Below are 14,438 nucleotides of genomic sequence, written 5' to 3' on the forward strand. Positions count from 1 at the left end.
CCTTATTCTATAGATGTGTGACTGGTTTCAGCCTAGACAAGTATTTTTTCTCTCCTTGTGCTACTTCTGTGTGTCCTCAGCATTGCTGCATTTAACCCATGCCTCACAAAGAAGCAAACAAGATTATGTACTTGAGCAGCCTCCTGTTACCTGTGTCCTTGACAGAAACCTTAACTATCTAACCTGATGATTGTTTCTTATATAATATTTTTATTGCTAATTAATCCTGTAATACTTTTGGAAAAACAAGCCCATGTGTTTTCGTTTTGATTGATAAAATAAACATGTTTGCTATGCTCATGATTGATCACACAGGTATAATTTTTGGTTTTAGAATAGCATCTTTCTTACGTCCCTTTCTCAAATGGGAAGCTGAATTTCCACAATCATTTGAAATAGCACTAATTTTGAAACTTAACTTCAGTGTCAGAAAATGAAGGCTATTTCATTTTGAACTCTGCCTTTCTCACTGTTCTGGGAGGTTTTACCAAAGGTAAATAACTGTTGTTCAGCACAGAAAGGTAGATTTTACAAGATCTAGCTGAAAGGCTTAGGACAGAACTGGTGACCAGATGACTCACTGTTGGCATCTCCTTTGTGAGATCCACACAAACTGAGTAATTTTCAGAGTGGGAAACTGTAGGAGGAAATTGTGCTCTCTTGTAGAAGCACAGTCCCTGAGAATCTAAAAATAGAAAAAAACCCAAACACCTGGCATAAATGTATTGCACATAACCAATATTTTCCAAAGGAAAAAGGAGAAATCTTCTCAGTGTTGTCCTCCTCTATCACATTATCCTCTGCTTTGATAGCATTTTAAATTCAGTTCCCAATCCCCTGATCAGTATTTTTGAACTGTAAATCACTTAGAGTTATTAGTTCATGTAAAAGGTTGACTACAGAGTGTATTAACTATGTTAAAGGCTGGCTATATATTTAAGCTATATGTCACCTCATGCCTCCCACACACAGTTTCCTCCCCCTTGAGTAACACCCATTAACATTTATAGGATGTTCTAATCCCAGCCTCATATGTTAGTTTTTTCAAAGTAGGTTATCATTCACCCTTCTTGTCCCACATGTCTCTGTTCTTGCTGCTTAATCGCTTAGTGTAATTAGAGTACAGAGCACTTGCACATCCTAAGAAACCTTGGTGATATATTGGAAACCAATACATTTATTATGGATGGCAACTCCTGTTCTTGTACTGAGACCAAGCCTCTACCCATTGCCGAGAGCAGCTTTAATATCAATACACTATTATCTGCTGTAATGTGTCCCAGCTTTCTAAGTAGCTGGCTGTTCAGCTAAAATTATTTACCTCCCACAGCATCACCCAAATGACCAGACAGTGTATGTCGAACTGCTCTACCAAGACTGACCAGATTTGCTTGTAGCTAGAGAGATTCACTTGGAGAAGGCAAATGAAAATTTATTTTTGCTGCAAATCCTAGTGTCTCACTCCTCATGTGTAGCCTGAAAATCCTATCTCTGCCTCCTTTCCCTCCTTCCCAGCAGTGCAGCACAAAGATCAAATTAATTTCCTCCATTCTGAACAGAAGGCTTGAAGAAAACAGATAAAATTACTAGTATATATGGTAACAGTGAGATTATTCCTGAAGTAACAGATCAAATTCTGGTAGCAGCACTTTGAGAATGAAGATGAGAAATTGTAAAAGACTGAAAGACACAAGAACACATAAAAATCTGAGAGAAAAAAACACAACACCCAAAAGCCAATTCAGTCTATCTAGTTTAATGTTCAGAGGCGGCTTAATCTGTAATTTGCTCCACAGTAGATGAAAAAATGATTTCTAGCAATGCCAAAATTTTGAACTCAAGGATTAAGGAAAACTCACTTTTACCCTTCAGTAAACTACCCCCTTTTAATGAAATTATCTTTACTATATCCGATAAAAAAGTTGTTTGCTGCAGTAACTACTCTAAGGGCTTCTGCTGACATTGAGATAACACCTCCCCATAGCCACCAGTGACATAATTGTGCCAGCCATATAGACCTGCCTTGAGTAACAAGACCCCAGGGAAATAGCGCTCCCACCATGTCACTCCTTTTGTTTACATCATACAAGTTGTTACTTTTGCCAAGGTCAAACACATCGTTTTCAGATATGTGTTCATTATAAAAAATACTATTTTTTAATTGTCTGTACCTTGCATATTTCTCAACTTGCACTTGTACCTTGCATATTTCTCAACTACAAGATCTGAGATGTAATAATCTAATTCTATGGGATATTTAATACTGCTACTGATTCTGAAAGGATCTCCATCCTGAAGGCTGAAAAAAATCAGCATTTTATTCCATCAGGCAATCTAAAACTTTAAAGCAAGTAAGGATGAATGCCTTTGTTCTTAATTAAAAGTGGCAATTCTAGGTCTCCTCCTCATAGAAGCACGTCCCATTTTCATAGGTGGGCTGGCTTTCTAAAGTGCTGAGCATTCAGCATTCCCACTGTTGTTGACAGAAAATGCAAATCACTCGGTGGTTTTGGAAAGCAAATCTTTAGTTCAGGGAGCTAACTGGAAACTCTTTTTCTTTCGTTTTGTTTTTTTCCTGTGACAAAAAAAAGAAGAAGTGATATGGAGCTGATACTATTAGCATGCTTCACAGCAAGAAATAAGGAGCAGAGGGGAGCTTGGCTAAGTTTAAAGATCTGGAATGCAAAACCTTTTCTATCACTTATGTAGTGGTACCTATTCCTACTTAATTTACATTACTTAACTTACATTAATTTACTACATTGCACAAAGTCTTCTTGCCGCTAGAGCATCCCTCCAGATTAGATTCTTACCAAAAATATGGAATTCTTAGAAAGGGAGAAAGTTGGATTTCTTTCTTGGTCAACCTCCTGTAAATTATTAATACTAAGGGCTTGCCACATTTACAGGGAAAAGTGGAAAGCAAAACCCAAGATGCTTTTACAGAACTTCAAAATTACATAGAAGACCCGACAGAAACACAGAGCTTAATATTTTTATACCTTATGTGTATACAAAAATATCCCTACTTGATGCTGTTAGATACGCAACAGTGCACGTTTGAATCAGAGTGCTTGAAAAATGTTATGTATTTTATACCACACCAAGTGTTAGCCTGTCAAAAACTGTCCCTTCATATAGAGTAAAAATTGTAAAGAAAGAGACGTATTCTTTGCTAGAAAAACATTTAATTCTCTGTGAAAACAGGAGCAGTAAACAGCGGAAAGGAAGTTAATTAGCATCCCAAAAGGGGCCTCTTACTACTTCTCCCTGGAGGTTTTGGATGTAAAATGGTTACTTAGACACCTATTGTGTGTATGAATCTTCACATAATTCTGTAGTTCAATGAAGCTGCAGCAGAAGCTGAGGCCTACCCTAGATAAATGGTAAATTAAAGTACATAACTACTTTAAGGACATAAAACATTCAACAAATAGATTTTTTTAGAGGTATATGGTTGTGATTATTTAAAAAAAAAAATTGAGACTCTGGAAATAATCAGGCAGACAGGATGAGTTCCTCTGATGAGGATTGTGACAAAACAGGTCTTACAAAAATGGTGGATGTAAGGAAGAAAATGAGTTTAGCAAGAATTAAAAAAGTGTTCTGCAGAACCAGCTACTCGGTGGCAGAGCACATGAATCCAGCAGACCCGGCTTGCAAAGAAGGAGGCAAACAAGGTTTTCACGTATGGTCTGCGACAACCTGGCAAAGGGAAGAAAACTTCTGATTCCATCAGGATCTAATCCACCAGAGCCCTTCATGCATGGTCTGGATCCCCTGGATAGCTCTAAAAGCCAGAAAGCCTTCAACCCACTGTCTTGCCAGTGATGTCCCGAGTCTGTAGCCAGGAAGGCATTGCAGGGCGAGTAGTGAATGCAAAAACCGGGAGCTGCTCTCTCACAGCCCTCAGCGGCTGCAGGGTCAGCAGAGTTTAAGCTGGAAATAGCAATGGACTTTTAAAGGGATTTCAGGCAAATCATAGGGAGAAGTTTTCCAGGAAGGAGGATTTGGGGGGATCATTAAGACAAGATCTGAAGGTTTTCTAAAGTACATATTCTAGTTGGCAGTGAAGCAGGCAGAAATCCCCAAGTGAAATACATGGACTATATTGTAAGAGGTGGAAAATCCTAATGGTCTTCTGATCTTAGAACTCATTAATTATTTAAGGGAAGTACCATGGCCATAGTAGGAAATCTAAGTTTTCTAATCCTATCCCTCAAACTTGTGATGTTCACTTTAAAGCAATTAGTCCATTATCTGGGCCTTCATCTCCCAGGAGCCTCAGTAACAACAATTTGGATAACCCTGCTGAATTAGCCCACATATTCTTCATTCTTTGTGAGTATAATTTTCAGGCAGAAGGTGGATATTTGCCTTTAATTTGATATTTGATATTTGCCTCTTCACATTTGAAAAAACTTATTTGAAAAATACTATGGATAAAATTGTCGGAAATTTTAGGCCGATGATTATGAAAAACTAATGGCATAGAAACGACATCAATCACAGACTTCGAAATAAGATTACATGGTTATTCCATCACAAGGGGCAAAAAAAAAATTAAAAAAGTGTTTGCCAGTCAGTATGTCCCATTTCCACTCAATAGGCAGTATGAAGCAGTCCCCAAATACAGCAGATCTTAGCCACAGCAAAACCTTCTGCAAGCAGAGAAATTCCCGATTAGCAAAGAACACAGCCTACAAGTGTCAGTGGCACGGCAAGGGAAGACAGAGCTTGACTGCAAATATATTCCACCTACTCTTAGGGGCACTACCTTATTTAAGTCAGAGCAATGGTGTGGCTGAACCAGGCTGCTTTAGGAGTCAGGCTACAGATCGATTAATGCTGGAGTCTGGGGACCATGAAAGTACTGCAAATCTCATTTCTAGCTCAGCTAGACCCACAAATCATAGAACAGCACATTAGGTTCCTGAAAATCTTGAGATCTGTGACTGACTTAGTTCCAAGATACCTAGTACGAAAATAAATTCAAAAAAATATGATGTTTGTGCACTGTACCATCTCAGTTTGGAATCCCAATTTGAAATATTCCTACTGCAATATAAGGGGCTGATGTATATTAACACACATCTCCACAGGACTGAGTCACACCTGTGCTGACCAACCTCAGTGCACCTCCCTGCTACCCCCAACTGTTTCAAAAACTATCTGAGACAAAATGGATCACAGAGGGTTGTCCTCTCTTAACTCCCACCACTTGATTCCCTGAACCAGACTTCTGCATGTAATGGTTCAACCCTTCCTAAGGAAAAGTATCTTCTTTCCTGTGATAGCAATGGTCTCCACTTAAGTTTTCATGAAAGAGCTGTTTGGCTCCCAGCCTCTTCAGTTTGCTCAAATGCATTGTTCTTCTGCCATATGCCACGGAAACACCCATAGAGCAATGAAACGAAAAGCAGAGAATAAAGCTTGACATGCACATGCATTGTCATGCTCAGATCATTAATGTGAGATGGTGTTTTGTAGCCTTGATATGCAATGCCATTTATGTTTTCATCCTAAATAGTTACACGTATTTAATAAAACCAATATAAATAGTGCATGGACAACTTTCTTTGTGAATGCCATCATTAAATCTCTCTCATCTAGCTCCTTCCTCTCCCTTTTCCTATCGCAAATATTTTCTTCACAGTTACCACCAGGATATTACACCCCATATTTTCCACAAACTTGAGTAAATCACTCTGGTTGATAACCATATCAGAAGATAGGGCCTTCCCCCTCTTTCTTCAATTGTAAATGGAAACTCCTTCCTAGATTTATTCAAAAAATAATTTTTCCCCGCTGACAGAGTGTGTTTGGCATTTGAATCAAAAGATTCCATAACAGTGTGTTTTGCAGTATGCATAGAATAAGTTATACAAGAAATCGCAAGACATATGCCAGAAACTGATTTTAATCTCTTTGAAGAGATATTTAGAGGATATACATTCTGCAGGTCTGGGATCCGCACCCAGAGGAGTGGGTGCAGTGAATACATGATTTCTCTCCTCTCCCCACCCACATCTTAACATCAGCAGAGAAGCCAGCACAGAATTAACATAAACACTTAACTTTTAGATTATTCCCTCCAAGTTTAAAAAACTCTAAAGCAAAAAGAGGTTATGTCGCAAATGGAGTCCTATTACGTGAAAGTCAAAGGGGACACTGACTATTTAAAGAAATATGTCCCTCCCAAGCAGAACGTTGTCAGCAGAGCAGACAGTGATCGTCACCATACACGTAAGGTATTGCATTTTAATGCCACAATCTCTGCAAATATCAGACAGCACAAGTACTTGGTAATATTAAAAGGTAAGAAATTACCCTACTATCTCAACATATGCCAGACGCAGGCTCACCTGATGATACAAGAAAAAATGTCTGCCAGTTCTGTCTGCTATAAACTGGACTCCCTTTCAGGCTCTGATGTCTCCTGTGTATTCAGCTGTTACTCTTAGAAGACCACAACACCACCTTGTTTGTTCCATTTTGAGCACTACAAAAATGAAAATAAGGCTCCAGACAATTTAGTACTCAGAGCATTCACAGGCATGACAGGGTTTACCCCCAGGAGCCCCACTTGACTTTGGTACACCATGCTTCCTCTTGCGAATCCAGCCCCTGCTGAAGTGACTTCAATCTATGCCTCCTAAGACAAAGGGCCTTATCCACACATGGCATGCACTTCTTTTTGTTTGTGGGGGGAGGGAACTGCGGAGGGGGGGGACAAGGGGGTTGCTCCCTTGCTCAGTTCTTTTGTTGTAGAGTTTTTCAGACAGCAACTAGTAGCTGTTTGTCCCTCTGTGAGGACTGTTATATACTATTGAACACTGAGCTCCAGTGAACAGATACCTTATTTTGCATCACTGACACAAACCTGCTCTTCTGTTTCCAGAATATATTCCCCATCCTTAGCAAAAATAAACACTTCTCTTACTTCCACTTGCAGGAACAAGACATGAGTCGACTTTGTTGACACTACTCATGACTGGACTTTCTGGAAAAAGCATCTTTATTTGGAGGCTTGGGGTCTTTTAAATTTTAGAACAGCTGGCGAGAATGATGCAAACTGGTGCATGGCCTGTACAATTTTCTTAAGCTTTAAGAGTTTTACTGAAAAGACAAGTAATTTTTTAGTAAAAGAAGAAAATAGAAAGTCTACATATAATACACCTAGACTGTAATTTCTTATCAGATGAATTAAGCAAGGCACTTTCTACTTAGTTACAGAACAGAAAAAGGTAAATATGTATCAAATGTCAAAAAGCTCACATTTGCCTTCAGATTTTGTGGAGTCCTGTGCATTTTCCAGAGCTCCCTCTTCTATGTCAACCTGCTATTTAAAGGTATTAGAGTGTATTATTACACGAAGAGGAGATTATATCATGATTACCACAAGTTATTTGTTGTAGGTAGAGAAAAAGAAATAATCTCATCCCCAGAGTATGAATATTCTTCCCTCTTTGTAATAATATACCCACTTACTTCTGTAAGACTTTTTTTTTCAGCTTGTCAAGACTCACTTGGATCTTCAGAAACAAGTGACAGAATGCTAACTTGCATACACTGCTTTCTTGACTATACATGTTAAGATTCAAAACAAATTCACACTGTCTATGCACCACTTGCAGCACTGCTCCTACAAGAAATCAGAAAATATGTTGCATATTTCAGGGAAGATGTCCAGATGTAGAAGGGCAGATATTCAAATTCCATTAAAGCCCTTGTCTTCTTCCACGATGCCTCTTCCTCTAGTTCCTGTAAGGTTATTTTTTCCCTGATGCAAATTTAATACTGTTGAAAGTTATAATATTGTCTACTAGATGCTTAATTCCTTTCTTTTAATGTTATTCTGCTTTTTTGGCCTCTAACATAGGTGTGTCAGGGTGCTTTAGCTGAAATCATCTTTCCTGATTTACATGAAGTTGTGAGCTTTGTCTAGTGTATGAAGAGCTTTTTCTTTCATTATTTTGTGAAACATTTCTTTGTATATTCAACCAACTAAAGCTACAATCACTGGGATGGAAAAAAAGAAGACATACCGTATCATCGTCATTGATCCAAAGCCATGAACTATCAAGCACCCTTAACTTCTAGGACCTGGTCCAAGGGCTGCTGGAATCAGTGCATTACTGCCATTAATTTCAATGGGGTTTGGATGAGACTCTTTAGAGAAGATTGCTTCATAAATCCTCGAGCTTCTAAAATAACATAACTATGAAATTTTGCCTGAGAGTCTCATCTAGTGTGAGACTCCTGCTCTCATTAAAACGAACAGTAAAAATTAAAGTCACTAACTTAGAAAAGAGTTCTGCAAATGCCTACACCTGAGCTTTGTTTTATTGACTGCGACTAAGTAGGAACGCCTAAATAGATAGAGATGCCCATGGAGTAGCAAAACAGAGTTTACCAAACTGGATCAGGATCATACTCCAAGTACATTTAATCTCAAAAAATACCCAAGACAGAAGCCTCTGCATTTTTTTACTTGAGGTAGCCTGTGATCATATTTCATAACAAAGATGTAATTCACACAATCTCAACTGAGATATAAACTAAGCATTGTATTTAAGTGCTTCATTCAATTTAAATGCTTTGAAAAACACTAGAGCTGCTGCTCATGTCCTCAAAGGTTAGTGAGTTCAACTGCTGACAAACAGCAGTCAAACTTAGCGGGCATACCGCAATCCTTTAAGATGGTTTGTCAGAAAGTAAAGGCATTATAATGCTTCATTATACAAACCAGAAATATCAAGCAAGCTAGAATATTCAGTTCAATTCTGACAGAAAGGTACTTGAATGCATAATTTTTCATTATTATTTTTCACAAGCTTTTAGTTAAAGTATTATAGAAAATTGCAATACAAAGATCAGATTGCAAAAATAAGGGAGTTTGGAAAGACACAAGGGAGAATACACAATCACTGCCGTACATTTCCTAAGCATTATAAATATGCTGCAATTTTTTCTCAAACCATTAAAAAAATCCCATGTATTCAAGGCTCTACATTCTCTCTTTCAAGAGCCAACAATGTCACAAGCACCACCTGTGAAGCCCTGAGAGGGAGAACTACTCCCTGTTTTGTGATTATGCAATGATAAGGATCCAGGCCCTTCAGGCATATCTATTTATTGGCGGCCTCAGAAAATAGGCTGAGGACCAAGTGGGCATGATGAGCCAGCTACCCTTCTGCTTACTGTAAGTGCACTGAAGGAATAAGGTAATGTCTGAACCAAGTGAAAAAGTTTGCACTGCCATTATGTATTTAATGGCTATTCCAGACATTAGTCTGTTCCGTTTTGGTGCAGTCTTCATGAACACTAAGTTATTTACTTGTCACTATTAAGCATGCAATAATAATCCAACCATACTCCAAACATATGCATTCGCCTGACTTAACATTCCACAGCCATCCAATTATTAATTGCTTAAAAGCATTCAAAGCAACACAGCAGGCTGGCAACATGACCCTGATTCCTTATGTCCCTAGAGTACAAAACAGTAAAAATGCAATTTTTAAGAAACTGATACTCATTCCAGAACAAACAGGGCATTTCCCTCACCCCCCCTCCCGAATATTTTAATGATAACTACCTAGTTCAGAACCCAAAATCTTTATTAAGAACTTCAAAATATTTTGACTGCAATGAAGTGCAGCACCTTATTCATTATGATGTTACTGTATGAAGAAAGATCCTACCTAGGCTTCTCTACTTCCTATGCATATGTCGTTTTTATAATAGTTCCATCCAAGGGAAGAACTAATATAGAACAATGTAATGAAAATGGGATTAGAACTGTGATTTTTTCCTAACACGCATCTCGCTTTACGAGACAGGTAGTGCCATTCAGAAAATCCCCCATAATTCTTTTCATTATGATTGCAGAGTTCCCTGAGATTCATTTTTTTTAAGGAAACAAGCATCTACTCTAGCCTGATCTAGCCTATTCCCTGTCAATATCTCAGTCTTGTTCACACAACACAACAGGATGGCAGAGTGCTCCTTCCTAAGTGACATCTTCAGCAGTATTGCCCTCCATGCATTGCTGCTCAGAGGTATCTAAAAATTACTATGAGAAATTTATGTCAATAAAAAGCAGCCACCCTGCAAGGAGAGGCTTTTGGTAGCCGTTTTGGGGACAGAAACACTATCACGGAAGTGGTACAGCCTGTCATTGCTGCTCTCAGCTTGGTCGCCCCGGACCCTGAGAACCGAAGGGAAGCAGACAGGGGCTTCCTTAAATTACAGGCAGGGAGATTTTCAGCAGTCACTCGATTTACCGGGGGTTGTCTTGGAAGCGAGCCCCGGCCGCCAGCATTACACAAGAAGCGACTGCCATCTTCAGGGGAGCCCCGGTACCGGACCCGCGCGTACCCTCCGCAAACACACCGGTACTGAAGTTATGACCAAAATCAAAGGCAGTTGTGGACGAGTGGCGGTGGCAACCAACTCGACAAAGCCCTCGCTTTGCTCCCTGCCTCTCTCCCCCAAGTAAATGGAAGATGTTTCTCCGCGAAGCACGGCGCAAGACTCCCTCTTCTCCCATCCCTGACGGCTGGCCGTGGGCAGCGCTCCGGAACGGGGCGTCTCGCAGGCATCCCGCTGCGCTGCTGGGCGCTCGGTGGGGACCGGGACTGCAAATTTAACTCTTTCCGAGGAGCCAGCGCCTCCGCGCCCCGCCGCCCACGCACTCCCGGGCGGGCGCTTAGCCGCTCCCGCCGCGCCGGCCGCTTAGCCGCTCCCGCCGCGCCGGCCGGAGGGCAGGGAGGGGGTAGACCCCGCGGCACCCTGTGAGAGCTTCCCCGCCTCCTTAAGCTACGGTGGCTGCCCGTCGCGACCCCGCGCCGCATGGGATAAGCCGGGCTGGCAGCGTGTGCCGGCTGGCGGAGCGGGGAATCGGAGCGGCCGGCGTGCATCTGTTGCTGAGCGGGTGGCGGCTGGCAGAGGGACCGCGGCCGCGGCTCCGCCAGGCGAGGAGGCAGAGCCTTCCTCCCACCGGTGTACGTGCGTGCCAAGGGCAGCAGATCCCAGTCACCGCCGCCACCAAGCACCTCCGGCACCCGCCCGGGCCCACCCCCGCGCTGTAGGCGACTCCCGGGCAGGGGCGCCCCCGGGACGGCGAGGAGAGCCCCAGCTGCCGGGGGAGCCGCTGCTGACACTCTGGGCGCGCAGGATACGGTCCGCCGGCTCCGCGTCCTCCCCCTCCGCCGCCAGTCCCCCCACATCTGCCGGCAGCCCGCGGGGCTGGGCGGGCGAGGCGGCTCGGAGGCGCCGCTCACGGCCCCGCCGGCAGTCGCAGCCCCGGCCCGGGCGTCCGCGCTGCCCTTGCGCCCCTGCACCCGCAGCGCCCCGGGACTGGGCGGCGGCGCGGGGCCCGCGGCGTCCCTACCTCTGTGTCGTAGAGCCGCAGGTCTAGGAAATAGGGGTTGAGCAGAGACTCGTTGCGGATCTGATCCATGGCCAGCTGCACGGCGGGCAGCACTCCCCGGCCGATCCTGCTCTTCTGGTCCTCCTCGGACTGGCTGAGCGGCATCAAGCCCATGATGGAGATCGGCGTGGTGGCGTTGGGGGGCAGCCCGGCCGCCCCCCGGGAGCTGCCCCGCGGCCAGCCCCAGCCCGGCGGCGCCCAGCCCAGGCACAGGAGCAGCAGTAGCATGGCAGGGTTGGAGGTAGCAGCGGCCGGTCTCCGCGGAGAGGGATGCATGCTGCTGGATAGGGGGGAGGAGGAGGACTGAGGGTGGGGAGACGGACAGAGCGGCGGAAGGGAGCTGAGCCCCTCTCAGTCCGGGCGCATCCCCCGGCGGCAGAAGCCAAGGCGGGAGAAAAAGAGCTGTCACTCTCCGCTTCCCCGGGAGCCTCGGGGTCTTCTCTCTCTTTCCGCCCCCCCCCCTCCCCTCTCCTGGCAATAATCCTTCTGGCAATGGCGCCCTACTCCTTCCCAGGTCTGCCAGCTGCAACCACCAGGAGCAATAAATAAATAAATAACCCCCACCACCACGCACACTGACACGCTCCCTACCACCCTCCTCCGCTCTCCCCGGCAGCACAGCAAGGGAACGGGACCTGTCTCCCCGGCAGCTCTCCCCTTCTCCGCTCAGGGAGGGACAGCACCTCTCAGGCGCGGGGGGGGGAGCCGAGCAGCCCTCATTGAACACCTCCCTCCTTCCCCCTCCTCCTCCTCCAAAAGGGGGGGAGGGGGGGCAAGGATGCTCCGGCAGAAAACGCCGAAGAGGAAAAAGCCCCCCCTAGAGCCAGGGAGGCGGAGAAGGGGAGCGGTGCCGATCCGGGGCGGGGGTGCTAGTGCCGCATTCCGTGGGAGTCAGGGCAGCCCCCACCGCGGGCGGGAGGTTCTGCCTGCGCCCGTCCTTCGGATCGGGCAGAACCGCCAGGCAGGATGCGCGGCCGGGGACAGAGCAAAGTGTGCGGAGGCCGGGCCGGGCCGAGATCCCCTTCATACGGCAGCAGCGTCCGCTGCCGGTGGGTCGGGCACCTTCTCCAGGTGGAGCTCCCGACGCGCGCGCAGGTGGGCGCGGGGAGGTGCGTGCGGTGGTGCTGCCCATCCGCGGGCGCGGGGGGGGGGGGAGCGGCCCGCGCACTGTCCCCACGCGCGACCCGCCTCGCACACGCACTCACACAGCCACTCACACGCACTCACAGCCCCGCTGCCCGGCGCGGGAGGGCTCCGCGCACACTCCCCACCCGCCTCCGCGCACACGCGGCACGCAAGCACGCTCCCACTCGGGATCGGCACCTCGCACACACGCACACGCGCAGGCAGCCCGGGCCACGGCAGCTCTGCGGCACGCAGGAGCCGCGCGTTTCGCAAGAGCAGAAGCCGGGATTTTTTTAATTTTTTTTTTTTTTTTTTGACTGATTTTTTTCCCGCAGATTTTGGCGGTTTTTTGGGAACCTGGCACGACTCGCGGCTACAAAAGAAAAAAAAAATAAAAATTAAGGCTGCGGCAGGACTCTGAGCTCCCCCGAGGGCTGCTACAACCCTGCGAGTAGCCTGGGGGAGCCGAACCCTTTCCACGCCTGTTCTCCCAAGTAGTTCCCTCCACATCTCAGTGGCCGTGGGGCATATCCCATATACAGCCCAAGGCTTTCTACCTCGCTCCCAGCCTGTCCCTGCACCCCAGGGAACACATTCACACTGCCCACCTGCATCCCTGGTCTGCAGAGCCCCTGCACAGCAGTGCGCTGATCTGTTGCCTGGCAGGTGGATCCCATACAGGAGGCAGTACTGGCAAAATGCAAAACTTTTCTTAGCCCTCCCTTAGGCACCCCACTTTTTATACATATTCATAATTTTCCTGAGGTCACTCAGAGCAGAACTTTGAAGATCAACCTAATGCATCTAATTTATATCACGTACACGATAGCAGTATCTGTGAATAAACTGGAAAGAATCTTCATGGATTAATAAATTCTAAGATCATAATGACCTGACCCTGGGCTAAAAGGCTTCAACCAGTAATTTCATAACACTTGCTGCTTTATAGCCTTTCCCTCAGAATGACATCCAGAAGTGTTGATTTTAAGGCATCTGTAATGAAGAGTCCACCACATCTCTTGATAAATCATTTCAATCATTAATAAGTTTGCTAAAAGGTGCAACTCATATTCAGTATCAATTTGTCTTATTCCAACTTTCAATCATTGGTTCTCACCATGCCTTTATTAGCTTAAGGGGGCATAGTATTACTAATCTTCTCCCATGCACATGGCCTAAGATTAATCACACTTTGCTTTTGTAAAATAATTAGGCCAACATTCCCTCACCTCAGGAATCATTTCTGGAGGCAAGTCCAAGGCATTTTGTGTGAACTGGTCCTTCTAACCACATGACCTGCCAGCACTGGGCCAGCACTGGGCCATCAGCTGCAACCTCAGCACCTCCCTCAGCACCAACAGGGCATGTTGGGAGAGCAATGGGCAAACCAGTCAGTGTATTGTCCTTGTGGGGATGCCTCTTTATCCAATAATCTACACTGTGTTTTGAATCCATGCTGCCTAAGCATGACCTACTTCTTTACTCCTGTGCACTTGATCTTGCACTAGAACAAATCAAACCATGAGCTTTATTTGTACAAGTGACTTGTCAAGCAGCTTGTTACTTGCAAACTTTTCAGTAACTCCTTTTCTGCCAGAAAATTGATCATTATGACACCAAGAACATTCCTAGGATGCCAACAGGAATAGGTGCCATATTGATTTTGTATAATGCTATTTTTAATCAGAATGTCATATGCTAAATCATGTTTTGCCATTCTCAGCTTGATCTGCAATTGATACCAAGTTTGTCTGTTACAATCTGTTTCACAGAAAATCATTATTCACTCTTTGTACCCTGTGTCATTCCATGACTTTGTCCAGTTCTCCAGTAGTTGGCTACCAGGACTACAGTTACTTGGATCAATTTGGTGATC

At 44.9% G+C, this 14,438-nt stretch overlaps 1 protein-coding gene across 1 annotated transcript in view; it reads right to left on the reverse strand.

The window, feature by feature from the left end:
- GABBR2 (gamma-aminobutyric acid type B receptor subunit 2) overlaps nt 1-12,403 on the reverse strand; it is a 475,771-nt gene extending 463,368 nt beyond the window's left edge. Inside the window, exon 1 of the mRNA XM_017813300.1 lies at nt 11,399-12,403. Within this exon, the coding sequence (XP_017668789.1) occupies nt 11,399-11,713 (315 nt within the window). The 5' untranslated portion in view covers nt 11,714-12,403. The remainder of the gene's footprint in view (nt 1-11,398) is intronic.
- Nucleotides 12,404-14,438: the final 2,035 nt, after the last annotated feature.

The sequence above is a fragment of the Lepidothrix coronata genome, unplaced genomic scaffold, assembly GCF_001604755.1.
Source record: "Lepidothrix coronata isolate B3197 unplaced genomic scaffold, Lepidothrix_coronata-1.0 Scaffold40, whole genome shotgun sequence".
NCBI classification, from domain to species: domain Eukaryota; kingdom Metazoa; phylum Chordata; class Aves; order Passeriformes; family Pipridae; genus Lepidothrix; species Lepidothrix coronata.